Source organism: Mauremys reevesii, linkage group 7, assembly GCF_016161935.1.
Source record: "Mauremys reevesii isolate NIE-2019 linkage group 7, ASM1616193v1, whole genome shotgun sequence".
Classification (NCBI taxonomy): domain Eukaryota; kingdom Metazoa; phylum Chordata; order Testudines; family Geoemydidae; genus Mauremys; species Mauremys reevesii.
In genome coordinates this window covers 39,470,502-39,489,883 of record NC_052629.1, presented here as the reverse complement: position 1 = coordinate 39,489,883, position 19,382 = coordinate 39,470,502, and the positions used below count along the sequence as shown (strand labels likewise).

General features: G+C 41.2%; 1 protein-coding gene across 5 annotated transcripts in view; it reads right to left on the bottom strand.

The window, feature by feature from the left end:
* Window positions 1–1,177: 1,177 nt before the first annotated feature.
* Window positions 1,178–19,382, bottom strand: part of DNAJB12 (DnaJ heat shock protein family (Hsp40) member B12) — a 28,236-nt gene continuing 10,031 nt past the window's right edge. For 2 of the 5 annotated variants that reach the window (XM_039482948.1, XM_039482950.1), the window contains exons 3-9: window positions 18,475–18,620; window positions 12,308–12,493; window positions 10,139–10,218; window positions 8,250–8,359; window positions 6,151–6,323; window positions 4,658–4,809; window positions 1,178–3,194 (exon numbers count right to left, since the gene is read on the bottom strand). In XM_039482948.1, the coding sequence (XP_039338882.1) occupies window positions 4,688–4,809; window positions 6,151–6,323; window positions 8,250–8,359; window positions 10,139–10,218; window positions 12,308–12,493; window positions 18,475–18,620 (817 nt within the window). In that variant the 3' untranslated portion in view covers window positions 1,178–3,194; window positions 4,658–4,687. Of the gene's footprint in view, window positions 3,195–4,647; window positions 4,810–6,150; window positions 6,324–8,249; window positions 8,360–10,138; window positions 10,219–12,307; window positions 12,494–18,474; window positions 18,621–19,382 lie in introns of all 5 variants that reach the window. The other 3 variants (XR_005583202.1, XR_005583201.1, XM_039482949.1) reach the window with 3 other exon arrangements.

Genomic DNA, 19,382 nt, shown 5'->3' with positions numbered 1-19,382 from the left:
GTGTAATTCCGGTGAAGTTAATGGAGTTATGCTAGGAGTGATTTTGACTCCTTGGGCCTATCTGTAATGTTTGAAAAAAATCATCATCAGAGGTGTCATTCTGTTGCAAGAGGTCAGGTCAAAGTATTCTTCTTATAAAAAAAATTCCTAGTTTAGAATTGCTCCTTGAAAGTGTGAAACTAATGAGTCTTTCCTTAATGAATTAGTTTTCCTCTATCATATAGTGGTACTGCTTTGTTATTGTCAGGTTGTTCATGATTGCTGAACTGCTGGTAATTAAATATTTGTTCTTTAAAGTGCTCACTGTTACTCAATATAATAGCACTAGTAAAATGCTGTAGCCCAAGGCAAAAGAGCAGTATCTTACTGAGGGAGTTTCTTCTCCTGCAAACTAACTAGTCCTTCAGCAGCAAGATACTGTAATGGGTGGCTCAGGGTTGAAACAAGTTATAACACAGAACTACAATGGTCCCTTCTCTACCAAAGGTCATACCTTTCCCTTCGCAACTTATAGGAGCTCTGGGTTGAGATTTTCAAAGCCAACTATGGAATCTGAACACCCAATTCTCATTGAAGTTAATGGTAGTTGTGTCTAAATCCCAGAGTCAGCTTTGAAAATCTCAATCCTGATCTTTAAATATTCCATCTTGACTTAATATTCACAAATTTCTGGCTCCTTTTGGGGAATCTACATGGTGTTTTTTTTTGTTTTTTAAAACCACATTTATCACAAACCGAAAACCATTGAGGGAGGATTAAATTGCTAATGGCAGAACTGGACTTTGTATGGAAAACTGGCATATTCAAATTTACAGCATAATTCCCCACAAACAAGATAGATCGGATGATTTAAATTCTAATTTTTAGTATAGAGTAGCTTTCCACACACAATACTAGAAAGCTCTCCAGCTCATGCTGTTTGTGCCTGCAGAATGCTTAATCCCCAATGTCACTGACAAATGGACTTTGCCAGCCTTGGAAGGCAGCAGTGTGTACAGCAGAAAAAAGGTCCTGCATCCACTCAGCATAATTCATCGTTAGGGTGCAGTCCTCAGTTTCACAGACGACATGTCAGAAATTGTAACTGTTCTCACGGTCCTCATTCTCTGACTTGTTTCCCCACTAATTATTTGTCAGCACACAACACAGCAGACCCTGAGTGGCACAAACACAGTCAGAGTCTCTCACATAATAAACATTTATTTATAGATGTACAATTGTATAATTAATTCTAAATCAAGAAATACAGATTCTGTGAGTATCCTTTAGGATCTATGCTTTATTGCACATAGCACTTACCATCCATGGATATCTACTTGAGAAATCAAAAGATTTGGTTGGATGGGCACTGGAGCAGGAGTGCCATTTTGAAAGATGTCAGCACCTTTTGCAAACATGAGTTGTCTCACATTTCCCATCCAACATCTCTTAATGCTGGGTAGCTCTTGTGCCTCTGTAAACAGCATTTATTCCAAAATATTTTATTTCCACCATACCCCTCTCCAAAGACCTGGGGGATCTCTTTTAAAACTCAAAATCAGATCAGATACATCACAGTAGTGGATAGTAAGGCTTGCAATGAACAGGAGGGCTCAGAACCATTTTGCTACATAAATATCCAGTTAAAAAATAGAGCTGGTCAATTTCAAACAACAAACAGAAATAAAACCATCTGGCCTTTCACTTTTCTCCCAGCCCCTTACCATCTTACTTGGCAGCCACTGCTATTTTGATAAATTTCACCATAAGGGAACTCTGAAAACTGTTCGTATAGGAAATGTCTTCAGGCAAAAATTAACATCAGGGTAGAGAAGAATCCAGTTTATGCCATTAATGGTAATTTAGCTCATTCAACTTTTGCCTCTCTCACTTCATATGTCAAAGAGATACACTGGGTTTAGAATAACCTTGAGCGCTATCCTGTTGCTCTAATCCAGGTCCTGCTTGCTCAAGCAGGTAAACCCAAGGCTTTTAGCAGCATCATTTCTTCTTCTAAAATGCATGATGGGCAAAACCATTGCTATAAAATGGGTAAAACGTAGTGTGATCTAGTATCAGATGCGTCAAAGCCCAATTAAGCAACTGAAGATTAACCAGACCCCTCTTTCTGATCTCCCCATCAAAACTTCTTGCACCAGAATCAAAAACTCTTTTTTTGGGATGTCAATACAGGTTGAAACATCAGCAGTGTTATGGCAAGGTAACAGCCATATTACAGTTAGCAGTCTGCTGGATGAGGAACTCTGAGTTTAGGAAAGAGAAGAACAAAAGGATATAGCTCGTGGCAGGCCCTGTTTACAGAACTAATGCTGCAAACTGATTACAAGGCAGAAATAAAGCAGACTCTGGAAAAAAAAAAGTTACACACACACATAAACCAGCTGAACACTGATGAGCTAAGACCATTTATGACAATCCTCTCCTTGCTGTACAAGAATCCAGCACTGTTGACTGCCACCAATTAAATCAATATAGCAAAAACAAATCAGGAGTCTGGTCAATTTTAAGAAAATCTTCTTTCTACAGATTTAGAGATTCTTTTATAAAAAAAAAACTCAGTCACAAAATTGTATTATCCTCAACAAAATAAAAAAAATAAAATAAATGCAAAGTATCATCAAATGACAACCTGAAATTGGATAGGTCTGCAGGGCTGGACAGCCCCCCGACACAGGTTAGAGTTCACACTTTACAGTTTATTAAATTGGGCAGAAAACTAAATAATTTAATCCAATCCCTGCATAGTTTAAAAGTACAACATACATATAGCTATAAATTAATTCTAAATAGATAGATTCTTTTCTTATTAATTGGTTTTTAGTCCTAAAAAAATCTTCCAATTTCTCTCTCTGTTCGAAGTGACCAGTGCAATCATGGAAGGGTCTCCTGCTTCATGGCTTGCTGCAGTTTGTTTTTTATACTCTATACTTGTTCTCATGGTTGCTGTATCCTAGGAGAGACTAGACTGTCGCACTCTAGTGGTGTTGGAAAGAAGGGAGAAGCCAGGCAGCTTTATTTCCTAACTGCTGCCTGCTGCATCTAACGTTGGAGACAGAGAGAGAGAGAAGAGAGAGGGCAGTTGTGCGTTGCTAATTCTCCAATTCCATTTTAATTTAAGGTTTGATTCTTTAAATATAAAGTCTGTCACCTTGGCTCAGTGCACTTCGCCAAAAGTCTTCAGGCATTTCAAGAGTCTGGGAATAGAAGTGGTAACTGTGTCAGTCTCCAATCCATGATAACCATTTAAGACAAAACAGCTTTCCCACCCACCTCCCCAAATTATAGGTAACACGTCTAATTGAAAAAATGCTAAAGTAGTTCTTTGTTTTACAGCTATGCTCTTCATTAGACCCTGGGTACACAGAGATATGCTGAGTTAGAGAGAGAGAGTGACAAAGTTAATTAAAATATTTCCATTTAATAAGAGGAACAGTTATCAAAACAAGGTACAGGACATACCAAAAATAAATAAATAAATAAAATCATCCCAAATGCAAGACACTCCCAAATGCAAGACACTCAAAAATGGCAGACACCCGAGTTCAGAACTGACATTAAGGACGAAATTTTCAAATGTGTGCCACCTGCCAAAAAAAACAAAACAAAAAACCCAACCCTAGCCCTCCTAACTTACTTGGGTACGCAACTTAGGTGACCAGATGTCTGACATACAAGATAACTAAGGTGTAATGGGTGTGCGTGCATCTAAAAATATGGTGCAAAGTCTCAATTTGTTCCCCTCTAACAAGCCCCTGTTTTTAATTAAATTTGTGAGAGATGGGGAAAGCCTCTGTGTTTTACATTCATCCTGTTAGTTGCTGATAGGTGAAGCCTCCTGCCTTTGCAAAAAATCAGACCTAATAATGACAGAGAGAAGAGACTCCAACCCTGGGCCAAATTTTAATGTATTTGCACAGTCCTCCTTTGAGTAATTTAGTGCTACTTTCATTTATGCCATTTGAACTGCCACCACATCACTCCGATTCATCAGGTTTACCATGCTATTGTGCTGTGAAGACACCATGAGTCTCCAGCACTCACAGCTGGCCTCTCCCTGATCCCCAGTTCAATGAAGTGAGTTACCTCTACAACCTGCTGCATCCAGTGAGAGTTTGGTAGGGTTTCACTGAGTGTCTAGGGAAGACGACAGAGGGACAAGAAACAGCTATCTTACAGAAATCTCTTCCCTGGGATCATATTTCTTCAAGTGCTCTGGTACAATAAAATAGGCAACAGAGCAACAAAAACTGGCTATAGAAATGTGACTGCCAGTTGCCCAATCTGATAAATGTTTGATAAGGGGAACAACTTCTGACCAGACAAAGCAAAAAGTGACATTGTCTCAAATGGATGCTTGACAAGAACTCAGTTGACTCGCAAACATGCCCAGGCCTTTCACTTTGCTCCCAGAGAGCTGACACCAGCAATGCTAAGAAACAGATGTGAACTGGAAGAGCATTTGAGGTGCTGGCATGCAAATTAAACCAATCATCCCAGTGAAGGTGTATATGCTTGACAGAGGGTTATGCTTTCTCCTTGTTACACATGCACATTGAAAGGAGAGACACATGAAGATCTAGATCTCAGAGATTTAAATAAGTATGAAAATCATTGATGTGTCATGCTTCAGTGTCACAGGAAAATCACCAGCTCATACTTAGACCTCCGCTGAGTGGTCTAGTAGTGACTATCCATGCATGGAGGCTTGAACTTCCGACAGTCTGCTACAGCTTGGGGTGCCCATCCTCTGTGCTCTTTGATACAGATCTGAATCTCCAAAGTAACGTGCTCGATAAAGTAAGCCTTCCTCTGAAAAGGAAAAATTCCAACATTAAAAACAATAATTCACCAAGATGTGAAGTGTGATGTATCAACTCCTCAACATCCTATTGATTTCAACTGGAAAAGGATCTGGCCTCAAGTTCTTCAAGGCCAGATGAAGTACACTGAGAGGGTAGGGAATACCTCATGTCCTTTGGAACAGAACAAAGTGATCTTTATCAGCAGGCTTTCAATGACTCATCCTAAGGGAAGTTTTAGATATGTGCTGGGAACTGGAAGTAGCCCTAGTGTGAATTAAATGAGTAACATAAGGGGTAGCGTGGTAGTGTGGGAAAGAAGAAATATGGTGGATCAGCGTTCATCACTCTAGCTTGGTCTATTGCATCGCTCTGCAGCAACAACTTTGGCTGACTCAGAATAGCAATGTCAGGGTGTCACATTCAGCATTTCTTGGTCAGAAAGATAGTTTGCATGTTGTGGGGATCCAAGAAAACTTTGGAATCTCTTTATCCCATACAAACAACAATGCCAATATATTTGCACACAAATCCCAAACTGGGCATTAGTTCAAAGCAGCTGTAATCATCTATCATACAGTCATCTGAGAAAGGGGCCAATAAGGATGGAGTCAATCAGGGGCGGCTCTAGCCATTTCACCGCCCCAAGCAGGGAGGCACGCGGCGGGGGGCGCTCTGCCGGTCGCCGGTCCCGCGGCTCCCGTGGACCTCCCGCAGAGCGCCCCCCGCGGCGTGCCGCCCCAAGCACGCGCTTGGCGTGCTGGAGCCTGGAGCCGCCCCTGGAGTCAATAAAATGTTATCTTTGATGATAAACCTTGAGAGTTAAACAGTCATAAAAAACCCCAACAACTTGAAAATGAAGAGGATTCCATTTTTCACCTTGTAGACTCTCTGATATGGCTCGTTAGACAGAACGGGGCTGTAAAGATATACGCTTCGTAAGCACTAAATCACTTTGTTCTAAGATGACACAATAACCCTAGGGCAATAAGGAAACATCAGGAAACTCCTGAGAGTCTCCTGGCCCTACCTTCCTGATCCCTCAGGAAATCAGAGAATTCTGTTCATATCCCACTGACATGGCAAAGGAGCTCCACAGAATGGAGCTGCTACACTGATCATTTCTATAATATTATTGTTTAAAAAAATTATATGGGACAGAGGTGACCGATTTGTCAAACCATTGCAGACACAGAGCTGATGGGCTGCCTCAGGTTCTACACAGCAATGAAATTATGATTGAGCTATCAGAGATGTATCTCAGTTCCTAATCAAGGACTTTTTTCTAAAACAAATCAGACTTAAGAAAGTGGCCTCAGAAAGTTTCCATTCCTCCCACCATGCCACTCACTCTGTTGCTTTTCCTTCCAGCAGTTATTTCTAAGGTTTGCAATGTAATCGTCTTCCACACTCCTCTCAACATTTTTCAGGTTTGTACCAGTGTACTCTTCTGCAAAGTTCTCAGCTACATAGTAAGCTACTTTCAAGTGCTCTGTCACTCTCCTGTGTATGTGACCCACAGACCTAATCCAGGGAGAAAAGCCAAAATAGTAAATGTTATTCACACACAAAGTAGAAAATTTTGGACAAGCAACAGCTAATATGCATTATTAATCTATTAAAGGACATATCCTTCCTGTACACTTGCAGTTTTGGTAAGGAGAGTTTTATCTCTGGTGGAATGGACATAGTGGAACATTCTATCAGGTGGAAATAAGACCTACCTAGCCAACCAATCAATTCTTCCCTGAGCTACATGGGTGTGCTTTAGAACACTGGGGTATCTTGGGTGTTGACTGCCAGAGGACTCCATACATGTTTTAGAATTAAGTGCTCATTACAATCTTCAACAGCTCCTCAGCAGCTAGTGTTTGAAATACTTTTTGTTACTTCCTTCCCAAACACAGGGCCTTTCTCCTTCAGGATGTGCCCCAAAGATGCTGTGTGTGTCTGGTTATGAATCTCTGAAGCTGATGGATCTCGAGCTGAAGACTAAGACAAACCAGTATTTTAGAACTATATTTGTTCACAGAACGAAGTCAAAATATAGGTCAGCTTGCTCAATAAGACTGTCTGCTTGATGAATCCAGACCCTCAGATCCTCTCACTGCAGATTACTGCTAACCCCAAGAGTGGCACATTGCTCTACCTAGCAACATGCTGCAGCATCCACTATTGCTGCAGGAAAGGAGGTAGGCTCCCCTTTCCCCATATCCTCCTCCTCCCCAATTCCTTCCCTCTTTATTCAAGACAGCGCCAGGACAGAGAATACCTCCAAAAGGGTATTCTCTTCTGATTCACTGACCAGACACTTCAGACAGCATCGATGTACAGATACATTCCTCAATAGGTTCACCTAGATATGCGAAGTAAGGGCTTGTCTAAACATGGAGTTGTTCCTGATTAACTTCATGTGTGGGCACACTTATTTCAGAACAGGAGTGCCTTGTTCTTGTTTAGCTTAATGTAATTTGAAAAAAGGGGAACCTAAGCACACCCTTCTTGCCACTCAAAACAGAGCCTTAGGTTCTTCACAAGCTTGAGCCCCATGCCTGTGTGTTATGTCAAGAAAGGAGACTACATTTTGGGCACATGTGAAGATAATCGTAGTATTTATCATTTGATGACCTTCCTGAGTCTGCCTGGTACTGTAGAAATCAGAGGAATAACACGACCCAAGGAGCCTATAACCTAAAGTTAGACAAGCAATACAATTCAGACACATGCCACCAGGCATTTCAGTCTCCTAACGTGGCTGTTCGAGGCCAGGAAGACAGCCAAGCATGAAGAACATTTCTTGAATCCCAGCTTCTTTTTCTTCAGTCCTAATATAACTCAGAACTGGGCTACTAAATAACTAAACTATCTACATTTATCACTTAACGAAATTATCATGACAGCAAGAATGGAAAAAAAATATGGATCCGAATGGACTGAAGTAGTTCATGTCCATCTGGCATAGCAGATGGAAGGAACTGAGATGGTAGAGGGCACTGCACCTTCTTATATAACCTTATCCTCAGAACATTCAGAGACACCAACAGGAGAGGTAGGAGGGGGCGCGTAAGTGCTCTAATGGCTGCTTCTTGGAGAAGGTTCTATTGTTAGGCACCATGAGGTGCCACAATATCCATAAGAGGGAATATACAGAGCCACTCAAAGAAGAAAAATAGGATTAAAGAGGTTTATTTTTGCTCATTGAACTAGCACTCTTGGCTGCGATAATGGGTGCTGGCAGATCTCCAAGTCATCCTTCTCAACAATTCCAGGTGTTACATAATGTTATGGGGCATGTGAAAGCAAGAGGAACATTAGGAAAGGCAAGGCAAGAAAACATACCAAAAAGTGAAAATAAAACACAAAGATCCCAACCAATTCTTGTTTCCAATTGCTCCCCCTGCTCCCAGCCCACCCCCAAGCTAAATATATATGAGAGTTATGGGTACTAACGGCCTGTGGCTCAAACTGTAAGGTGGGCTGGAGACCATCATCTGGCTGAGAGCTGAAACAATTATCAGGATGAGAATAGGCATCAGCTGGACAAACAACCCAAGGCCACCCTGAGGGGGAACAGAAATATACAATGGAATGTCATCAATATGTTTACATGCATAAGACTATTTAGCATCTCACCCTCCCTTGCAAACCCAATCATACTGTTCCCTTGATCCCTCTGATGTGAGTGGGAAATGTGTTTCGCATTAGTCAAAGATGCAACGGGACTGACTGTTCGATGGGGTTTAAAAATAAAAATAAGAGTAAAGAGAACATTGCCAAAGCAGCTTGTGGGGATTTTGCTGCCCAGTGATTTCCACCAACAGTAATGGCAGTCATGGGGTTAAATCCCTGAGTATTACTTTGAAAGCACACCTGAAAGTGCTAAAGCCATCCCACACATCCCAAATCACCAGTATGTTTTTTGGGGGGTGAAAAAAAAAAAAAAAGTCTTGAATGGGAGTTTGGAAGGACTCATATCATTGTTATATTTGAAGATTTCCAGGACAGTTGCTAATGCATATTTCATATCCATGTCAGTCTGTAGAGACTAGTACCACAGCATTAGATAGATTCTTTAGAAAGTGCTCCCCCTTTACAAAGATATGCAAGATGAGTTTGCGTCCCTTTCTGCCTCAACTCTTAAATTCCTTCCCCTCGAGTGCAGTACATCTGTCCCCAAAGACCTAAGAAAAAACACCCAATAGCATTAAAAAAAAATACTGTATTAATGCTCTACACTGCTGTGAAAGAGATCTGGGTTAGCTCCATGGCCCCTCTGTCTCATTTCCTTAGCCAGACGGGGCTGGGAGCATTGTAGAAGCAGCACATTTGGCCTCTGTGACAAAAGGAGGCACAGAAATGCCTCCTGTCACTATAAAAGTCTCTTCCTTCACTAATTAAAGAGGAGAACAGATTAGAAGCCCTATAGAAGTCCTGCCCTGTCCAATGCTCAGTGGAAAGGTAGTGGCATGGTAATTTGAGATTCAGGAGCAAGAAATCTCAGCGTTCAGACAGGGGTCAGGGACAGAAAAGAAAAATTGGTAGATGTTTAAATCTTTAAATTTTCTGTCTCTTGGTTTCATCAAGTCTGGAGGTCCCTTCTCTATCACTCTGGTTTTGCATTTTGTGAGAGTTCATGCGTTGAACAGGTCTGGTTCACAAAGTATGCCTGAGAACATCTGGGTATAGGAAAGTCATTGAATAAGTCAGCTGTTTTGACTAACCATCTCCTTCTAATATCGTGATCACAACACCCTGGTTATTTTTCTGGCATTCTTAGATTATAACAGCTTCAAATGGGCTTGATGAGTTAACACTGTAGCATCATGCCACCAGCAGCACATCCTGAGTAGCAAAATAAGGAGGAATGGGTGTAGATGTCATGAGGACTCACATATAAGGTGGGTAAACCCTCCACTATTCAGTTAATTTCTGCTCATAGTTTCAAGAGAAATCTGACTTTTGGAATTAAGTGTTTAGGTAAAAAAAGAAATTTCAGTTCATGCTGCATTTGGCGGATGCTTTAATTTTATTTCAATATGATGCTATGCCAAACAGAAAATGACATTTATTTCCCCATTGTGTAAATGGGACCCAGTCTGATAAGCTGCATCTGCATATGTATGAAAGTCATGGAAATTCAACTGTAAGTAAGTTAAACAGGCAACTCTGATAGAAAAAAAATAAACTCACTTGACACTACAATAGAAAAGCACTCCACTTATCTAGGAAAATGGAAAACCAGGTGGCCAATTTAATTCAATCGCTATGACAGCAACCTGTTTTTTGGGTTGCACACATTAAAGCCTTTTTACTTTCCCCTTGCTCTTGTCTCCACTTACATCACCCTGATGTTCTCGTCTGTCATGCCGCTGATGGTAGGTATATCGCATCCTGCCATTGCTGTATACGTGAACATTACCTGTGGGCAAAAGAAATCCATTTAAAAGAATCCAGAACATTGGGACATTCTGACAGCTAGCCTGGCAGGTGATGAGATCAAAAGAATTGTGAACACGCCACATCATCCTACCTGATTAAGAATGCAACACATGGGCAGATTAGGCATAGACAAATCACAATGAAATTCAGAACTTTTCACCTAAGCCACCCTGTGATGTTGGTTGGAGTTTTAGCCAGGTGTCACCAAGTAATGACATTGCAGCATCACTCTAGAACAGGGGTCGGCAACCTGCAGCACGATTTTTAATGGCACGCTGCTACCTGCCGGGGTCCTGGCCCCACTGAGCCCCCCCGCCCACCGCTCTCTCTTGCGAGGGTAGGAGGCAGAAGCTTGGTCCTGCCAGCAGCCAAGCTTCCCCCTCCCCACCTTCTTTCCCCAGCGTGGTGCTTTCCTACCCCTCCTGCTCTCCTTCCTTGCACCGATCAGCTTATGTTAAAGTGAAGACTCGGCACACCACTTCTGAAAGGTTGCCGACCCCTTCTCTAGAAAATAATAATGGAGGCATCTTTAAAAAATGTACCTGACAGGGTTGGCTAAGCTGTGAGGGTGAACACCAACTCAGCAGGGATGATAAAAAGATTTTTTTTTTAAGGAAGAATTTGGATTCACTGCCTGGTAAGCATTTAGGAAATGAGTGGTGAGTCCTAAACTGAACAATGTTACTACCAGAAAAGACTTATTCCCAAGGTGGGAGAGTGCCAAGCAGACCTGCCTGAAGGGTAATTGGTGGATGGTCCACATTATTTGTGTAGCCAAACTGGAGAACTGCAGGGTGGGTGGAAACATTGTGCAAGTCTCTTCAGTACTGTGTGGTGTTGAATTTTAGATTATAAAACTAAGAAGTTATAAATAAAATAATTTTTTCCTAGTTTCCTGATCAGAAAAAAAATGGTTCCCTTTTATAATTAAGTGTAGAGTTCTTACATCTGTCGTCTTTACTTAGCTGTAGTTTTGAATAATAGAAATAGCCTTACTATTAACCTGTTTATGAATTCACAAGGTAATGGGGAAGAAGAAATTATAAACAAACCCCAATAGTCATCCTTCTCAGTTATCTCAGTGGTTCCTTCACTCAAACACCTATTCCATTACAGCTAGTATAATGAATACTAGTAAAAGCTTTACAAATGCCTCTGCAAGTACTTAATGTTATTGTGCTATTCCTCAGGTAATGCCTCTACTTAGGAGAGGGAATAACACAGTAACTTTATGTGCCTGTAAAAGGAAAACAGTAAATATTTTAATGGTGACCATTAAATGGTGTACAAAGGAAATTAGGGAGACAACTCCTTGCCCTGATCAATTTATACAGATTTAATTTCAGTCTGAACAAATTTAAATCATGTTCTAGAGAAGTCTCTAAAAGTTCACTATGGTCAGATTTGGCAAGCAGGGGGAGGCCTTGACATATATATATATATATATATATATATAGACACAAATATTTTTGATTGATTTTTGTGACGGGAGAGATAGGAAAGTAGGGGGAAAGAACTGGAGACTGATACCTGCTAGTTTAAGTGTCTTAGTTGTGCAGCACAGCAGATGCTGAAGAAGCAATGTGGGTGAGAGATCTCTTCTTGATGGTTAGTGGCCTAAAAGTTAGTATGTTTATTCCGATGAGGGTTTTAATACTTCCTCAAAACAGGCTTGTAAAACTAGTGTCAAAAAGTAACTTAAAAATGTTCAAGACAAATTTAAAATGGTGAATATGACCAGCATGCAAAATCCATTTGAGGGTCCTAAGAATTCCAGCTCTGAAGACACTACCTGCTGGTTCAACAAGCTATTTGTCCAGTGGGTTGAGTTCTCAGAGCTCTAATTTTAAACATTTAGGAAACTGAGATGTTTACATCAGTAATGGACAGTCACTTGTAAGGAGAACTCTCATCTACTTCAGCTGTTGAGAGGAACACAGCTCTCAGTATCACCACAGGCTGCCAAATAAACCATTACTGCATTACTGTTCTGTCACAAGAGTGGCAGCAAAGATAGCCAAATGGAACCACCCCTTCCTACAGAGCAGATTAAAATGTGATAGGCTTACTAGAAGGAAATCCACCACCAAAGAACATGTTGAAGAGATCCTCAGGTGAGATATCTGCTTCGAATCCACGGTGGAAGTCTGTGTGACTGTGTCCATGTCTTGAAGGGTTGACTTTCTCATCTCCAAACTGGTCATATTGCTTCCGCTTCTCGGGGTTGCTCAATACTGCATATGCATTACCAATGGCTGAAATATTGGCAAAAAGGAAGTGCGGTTAGCCTATTTCTCCTGGTAATATATTCCCCTCTTCTGAAGTTTTGCACCTGCAAACTGACAGGTTCCATTACATAGATTAAATTGTCAACTATCCAGCCTCTTTAAAAGGGTACTTAACATCCCTGATCATTAGAGGAATGCATCTCTAGGCTGGATACAAATAGAAGAGGAGGACAAGGCCATTTGATAAAATGATTGAGACCTTGATTAACTCAAACCAGGATCCATATACATAGTGCTACTTTGCTCAAATCCTGGGGTGACAGAGATATCCTTCCAGATGAATCAAAAACTCTAAATTCCTGGAAGGATACTGTCAAGATTACTGGCTCTACATTCTACTGAGTTGTTTTTTTTACTTGAGAGATGAGGTGGGTGAGGTAGTATCTATCTTTTACTGGACCAACTGCTGCTGGTGAAAGACACAAGCTTTTGAGTGACACGGAGCTCTTCTTCAGGTCTCCCCTATCTACCTACGAGTTTCTGTTCCTGGCTCTGCAGAGTACATTTTTTTTTTACTTGTAAGGATTAATTTTCAGATTAACTTCTTAAGCCATGCGAAAATATATACTGAAGCATGGCTTTACTTGGAAAATTTACTCTAAAATGACATTATGCGATTCCAAGTTTATTGTCCAAAAACATGGCTCAAATCACTGAAAGGCCCAAAGCACACATATAAAACATCTTAAAGAAATGCTGGGTAAAGGTCTTGTCCATGCAGGTTACAGGTCTCAGAAATTTCCACATGCCAGAGGGGAGGGGTACAATTAAGAGGAACAGCTTACACAGCATTGTGACAATGGAAAAGTACTGAAACTAAACCCCAACCTCCTTTCTTCACGACTCTCTTCTTCCACTCTTGCCTCACTGTAACCAACCTGGAAGAATGCTTACTTGCAGCTTTAATGCTGCTAAATTTGCATTTGCTTCTATATTTGCATTTTCTTTTCTTTACACACCTCCATTTGTCAACTCCCTTATCTACCTGAGAGTTTCTGTCCCTGACTCTGCAAGAGTCCATTTTCTCTCCTCATCCTCAACTATGTAGTGTGATATGATAACTTATGAGTGAGGAGGATATAGACAAGCTAATTGTACTGGAGTTGACGGAGGATTTTTCAATATAAGCTTTGCAAGGCTCTCTCCTTCAGATAGATTCATGTAACTAACTCCTCCTTTCCTGTTGATGCATACGTAGCCAGAGCAGCAAGAGGGCGTATCTACATGGGAAAGTCATGCCAGTATAAGCTAAGGTGCAAGGAACATTGGCAGGCAATTCAAATGGAAGAATCTGAGGTCTGGGTTTTGTTTTCTGTATGCACTTTTATTGACATTAAAACCCAAGAGATATTAGCAGTCATGTTCCCAATAAGTATTTTGCAATGGATTGCTGCTATCTCACTCCAAACCAGAAGTTTAGCTAAAGTGGTCAGGTTTAAATTTTTTTTCCCAAAGTCAGCCAAGCTAGTGATAGGAACTCCAAGGGACAATGTGGGCTATTGCAACTACTGATTAAGACAAGTCTCAAGGCAAAACAGCACTTTATCAGATGTCACTGGGAAGATGAATGTTAAAGCATCAGCTAATACATCAATGAAAGAAAAAAATAACTAAAATCTCCAGAGCCCTGCATATTTTCCCCTTCACCCTCTGGAACCAAACAGCTGGGCTTTAATGGGCATTATGACAAGAGTGCTAATATCAGAGGCATAATGGAGTGGAGAATCAATGAGACATGGCTTTGATGACTGATAACCTGACAGTTGATAGCCCAGTAATGGAGGATAAAGTGCACCTTGCTTAATGCAGTTTTGACATGTAACTTGCGTCTAAGCCATCAGTAAATATGATTATTTAAGATTACTGGTGAAGAAACCTGCCTTTTGCCACTTTTCAAGGATTGAAGAGTAAACGGTTGAAGAAAGGTTTATGACAGGCACTATGTGGATGTCTGCATACACATGCAGATTTGATCTGCACCCAGTGCATAAAAGCTCTCTCCCAGGTAGCTGGAGGCTCAGCCCACTATTTGCTAATGGCAATACACTTATCAGTCATAGATTTAAGAATTAATAGACCTGAACAACACCTGCCTCTGACTTTTGCTCCTCAATTTATGCCTATCCATTTAAAAAAAACAAAAACAAAAAACAAACAAACAAACAAAAACTCCATACCCTAATATCAAATAACATAGTAGTATACACTTGAAAATAGACTTCCCAACCCCCATAGGAACCTCATGTATTTCACTCACAAGCTAGTTAGTTGAAACTGGACATGATACTTTGAAAAAGTGACACGTAAAAGTAGCATTTTGAAGTTCCATGTTTATCTCACGGATGCCTCATTAATTTTACTCAACTTACAAACAAAAATAGTTTTTTTTCCCCTCACCATCGTCCCTAGAAACTCATCCTAAACTCAAAAAGAACAGGAGTACTTGTGGCACTTTAGAGACTAACAAATTTATTTGAGCATAAGCTTTCGTGGGCTACAGCCCACTTCATCAGATGCATAAAATGGAACATATAGTAAGAAGATATATATACATTTCTGTTCCATTCTACGCATTTGATTAAGTGGGCTGTAGCCCACGAAAGCTTATGTTCAAATAAATTTGTTAGTCTCTAAGATGCCACAAGTACTCCTGTTCTTTTTGCGGATACAGACTAACACAGCTGCTACTCTGAATCCTAAACTCAGAATCAAGCTTGGTGGCTTTCTTCTTACCCAACATCACCAGTATTAAACACTCTGCAGGTCAAATTATGCCTTCAGTGACACCTTGGCCGCAGCGTATCACCAATGTTGAAGTGAGCCGATTAACGGGCATCAACAATATAGTGGATGAAGCCAAACAACGAAGATGGAGGTGGCTGGGGCATGTGTTGAGAATGGGTGCTGATAGACACCCTCGTATTGCCCTACGATGGACACCACAAGGAAGGAGGAGGAGAGGTAGACCATTGGGGACGTGGCGAAGGACCATTGAAGAGGAAATGAAAGGTATGGGAATAAAGTGGGATGAACTCTGCTGTCTCACTCAAGAAAAAAAATGAATGGAGGAAAGTGGTTGGCGCCTTATGCTCCACAGGGAGTGAATAATAATAAGAAGAAGACGACACCTATACAATCCCATTGGCTTCACTCTGATTTGAACAGGGGCCAACAAGAACATAATTTGGCTTGCACAGTCTTTATTACTGGTGGTCATGAGTGAGGAGGACACCAAGGATAGAACTTGACTCTCAGGTCCCAATTCAAGGCAATGTTCTGGCACCTCTATGCCATTTTCATGCTGTTAAAAGGACAGGAAAACAGCTGGAGGCCAACCCCAACCTCCCTGAAAATATTCCCCTGGCAGGTGGGAGTTCCCTGGGTGGCACAGGGGAAGAAGAGAGAGTCAGAGTGCAGATGGCTATTCTGGGCTGCTGAACAGTCCTTTAGTAACTGCTGCAGCCCAGGCACGAATTAGTAGCTTTGGGGTTACTCTAGTTTACACTAGAGGCCAAAATGGTCCCCAGCAGCCTCAGAATCCTAAACAACCTTGGCCACACCCAGCTGTGCCTCCGGAATAGCAAAACTCAGGCCCTAAAAGACTGAGTGCTAGTCTACACTATAAGCACTACATCAGTGCAGCTGCACCACTGTAGCGCGTCTGGTGAAGACGCTCGATGCAGACAGGCGAGAGCGCTCCCATTGGCATAATAAAATCATGGCCAGAACCAGCAGTAAAAAAGTTGGCAGGAGAAGCTCTCCTGCTGACATAGCGCTGTCTGCACCAGTGCTTAGGTCGATGTAACGTACACTACTCGGGGGATAGCTTATTCACACCCCTGAGCGACATAAGTTATGCCGACACAAGTGTTAGTGTGTACAAGCCCTAAGATAAGTTAGGAAGGTTGTCAGTTGGAAAAACTTATTTTATTTGTAAACCAAGTCATTTTGACATGACATCAGTGAAACACAATGAACACAGCACCCCAGGAAACTTTTACTAGAGATGTTTTTCAGCGTAGAACTACACTTAAATGTAAGGCTTAGTATTAGAGGGAATATTTTCTAGCAAATAGACTTTTAAGCCAGCGAGCCCACCTTTTCAAGCATTTGTTTTGTCAGGCTTGCTAACTTGATATCACCTATTTAATGTACACAAAAATAAACCTATTTTTCTTAGCACACTGCTTTTTTCTACAGACCTTAATATAATGAGCTAAACTCATTCCTCATGTAACGCTAATGATTTTCCCAAAGTGACACCAAGTATTTACCTGGGCCACAATTGATTGCTGAGTATTGATGCTCACTTTGCAAAGTCCCCTGAAAATTGACAATGCAAGCTTTCTAGTTCTTTCTGCTAAGACTGACATAACAGATAAAATTAAGATACAACATTAACACAAAGGAAAATGTAAAAGCAGCAAAGAGTCCTGTGGCACCTTATAGACTAACAGACGTATTGGAGCATGAGCTTTTGTGAGTGAATACCCACTTCGTCGAATGCATCCGACGAAGTGGGTATTCACCCACAAAAGCTCATGCTCCAATACGTCTGTTAGTCTATAAGGTGCCACAGGACTCTTTGCTGCTTTTACAGATCCAGACTAACACGGCTACCCCTCTGATACAAAGGAAAATGTTAAGAATCATGGAAATTAGAGGTGAAAGTTCAGTAATTTAGCCCTTATCCCTAAAAATCAGAACTACTCCCTATATTACTTTTTCTAGTGCTACATTTAAGTCTAGTTTTAAATATTCCAAGTGACAGGGCTTCTCTTGGTAAACTATTCCACAACCTAATAGATCTCCTTACTAAGAAAATTTCTCTTTTCAGTGTCTACATAGGGTCTGAGAATCAGGATCTTGCATTTAGTTATGTTTTAAGTTATTGGGGATTAAAAAAAAAAAAATCTTGTCTGGCGTTAGTTACATAATTGGTTCAGGTACATGACTGAGTTTGTTATTTCCGGTTTATATATTGTAATTCCATTTATGATATTTTTGTTTAACTGCAATATTGATGTGTCTGCTGAGAAATCTGGAGTCTTATTAGAGGACTACTTGGAAAGCTCATTGGGGGGAGAATTTAAACTATGTAACTGGTTTCTCTGATGCCAGCTCAGAAGAGGGCAGTTTTCTGCCAGACACTTTTCCCAATCTCTTCCCTCCCGTCCCTGCCATGATAAATTCAGTTAAACGGTGTGCATTTTAGAGTTATACTAAGGCACTTTCTGATACCCGCAGTTATAAGAGACAAGGGTTACTGTCCAAACCGCTCACTCCTATTCTACACAACCTAATGAGTCTGAAACAGGTTGCTGGTCCTTAGGTGCACATGCACATCCCTGCCCACCATTCCAAGGCTTGTCCCTTTAAGACCGGGAAGGTTGAGGGGAGTTATTGTCTCCAGGAAGGATACATGATGGAGAAGGGTCCGCTGACCTAGCATCATGTAACTGCCTGCTGAAAATGGTATAGGATTTCTACTAGCTCAGTCTGCTGAACATGAGGGTTGAGGAAAGACCCTGAGGGAAGTTCCTCCCAGGAGGCCTAAGAGATAGCCAGGAAGGGCTACTTACAGGGAAAGATGCGTCCTCTTGCTTTGCAGTTAGTTGGTGGAAAGTGGACCAGGCCTTTTTTCTCCCCCAGTGTTTGTATTATTTTGACCTTTGTTAATAAAATGAGCCCAGAAGAAAGGGACATGAACTCAGTTGTTTTGGGAGCTTTATTCTACTTCCCTGGCTGGCGAGTTTGTCCACTGGCTTACAGGGTCCCTTCTTTATTTTTGTTTAATACACACACAGAAATCAACAACACACCACACATCAGCCTTCATTTATCATTTTAATATCTTTTAGGTGAGGTTGTAGTTAGACTGTCACCCCAATACACGACCTTCAGCTTGTGAGGGAGTTGAGTTCAAGAAATAGGAAACATGTTTTTACCTTTGAATGCTTCTGTAGCACCTGGCGCGTGGTTCTTATCTGGGTGAAATTTCAGTGCTAGTTTTCGGTAAGCCTTTTTCAGGTCCTCATCAGAGGCCTCTCTGTTCACTCCTAGAATTTCATAGTAATCTTTACACTGCTTTACCCTAGAAGTTAAGAGAAATGAGGTGACAGGGGCAGTTAGTTTGAGGTAAGGAGGCTTCTTACCTTTGTATGCATCAACTTTTCAGCATCCCTACATCCCAATTCCAGTTAATATTGTCCTCTGAACTTTGGTTTACTCAATTTTGATTCCTCGGTATGAACCAGTTTATTTCACATATCTGTTTGCCCTGTGCTTTTATTACCAGGGTATCTACAGTCCTTAAAGAACAAAATGAGTCAACCCAGTAAAATGACTGCGCCCTCAAGTGGCCCAACATCACCTTGCATTGGTGTGGAGGCAATTTAAGAAAAGGTTTGACAGAGCGAATAAACATCACACCATGCCCTGAAACTCAATAAATTCAGGTTCTAGGGGCTGATTAGGGGAAGCTGAGTCCATGGTTTGAGAGCTCTCCACAACAACAGAGACAGATAGCAAGAGTGATCCCTCAAACTCTGGGACAGGACCTGGGGGAAAACAGTTCTCTCGGATTCAATTAATTCACAGACCATACTGACTTTTGAAATAGTCTGTTGAAGGTTTCCATAGGAAGGAAAAAAGCCTGTTCAGGGCATGCAGCCCTATGTGGCCTGCTTCATACTACCATTGTTCAAGGTATATTAGCAGTTCCACAAGGAGTTCTCTCTTTCCCCCCAGCCTAGACTGCAAAAATTCAGAGCTAATATGATATAGGTCACAGATTGGACTCTTCTTAAAAAATGGATTAAGTAGGAAAAATATCCAGAAGCTAATCAGCTCAAGA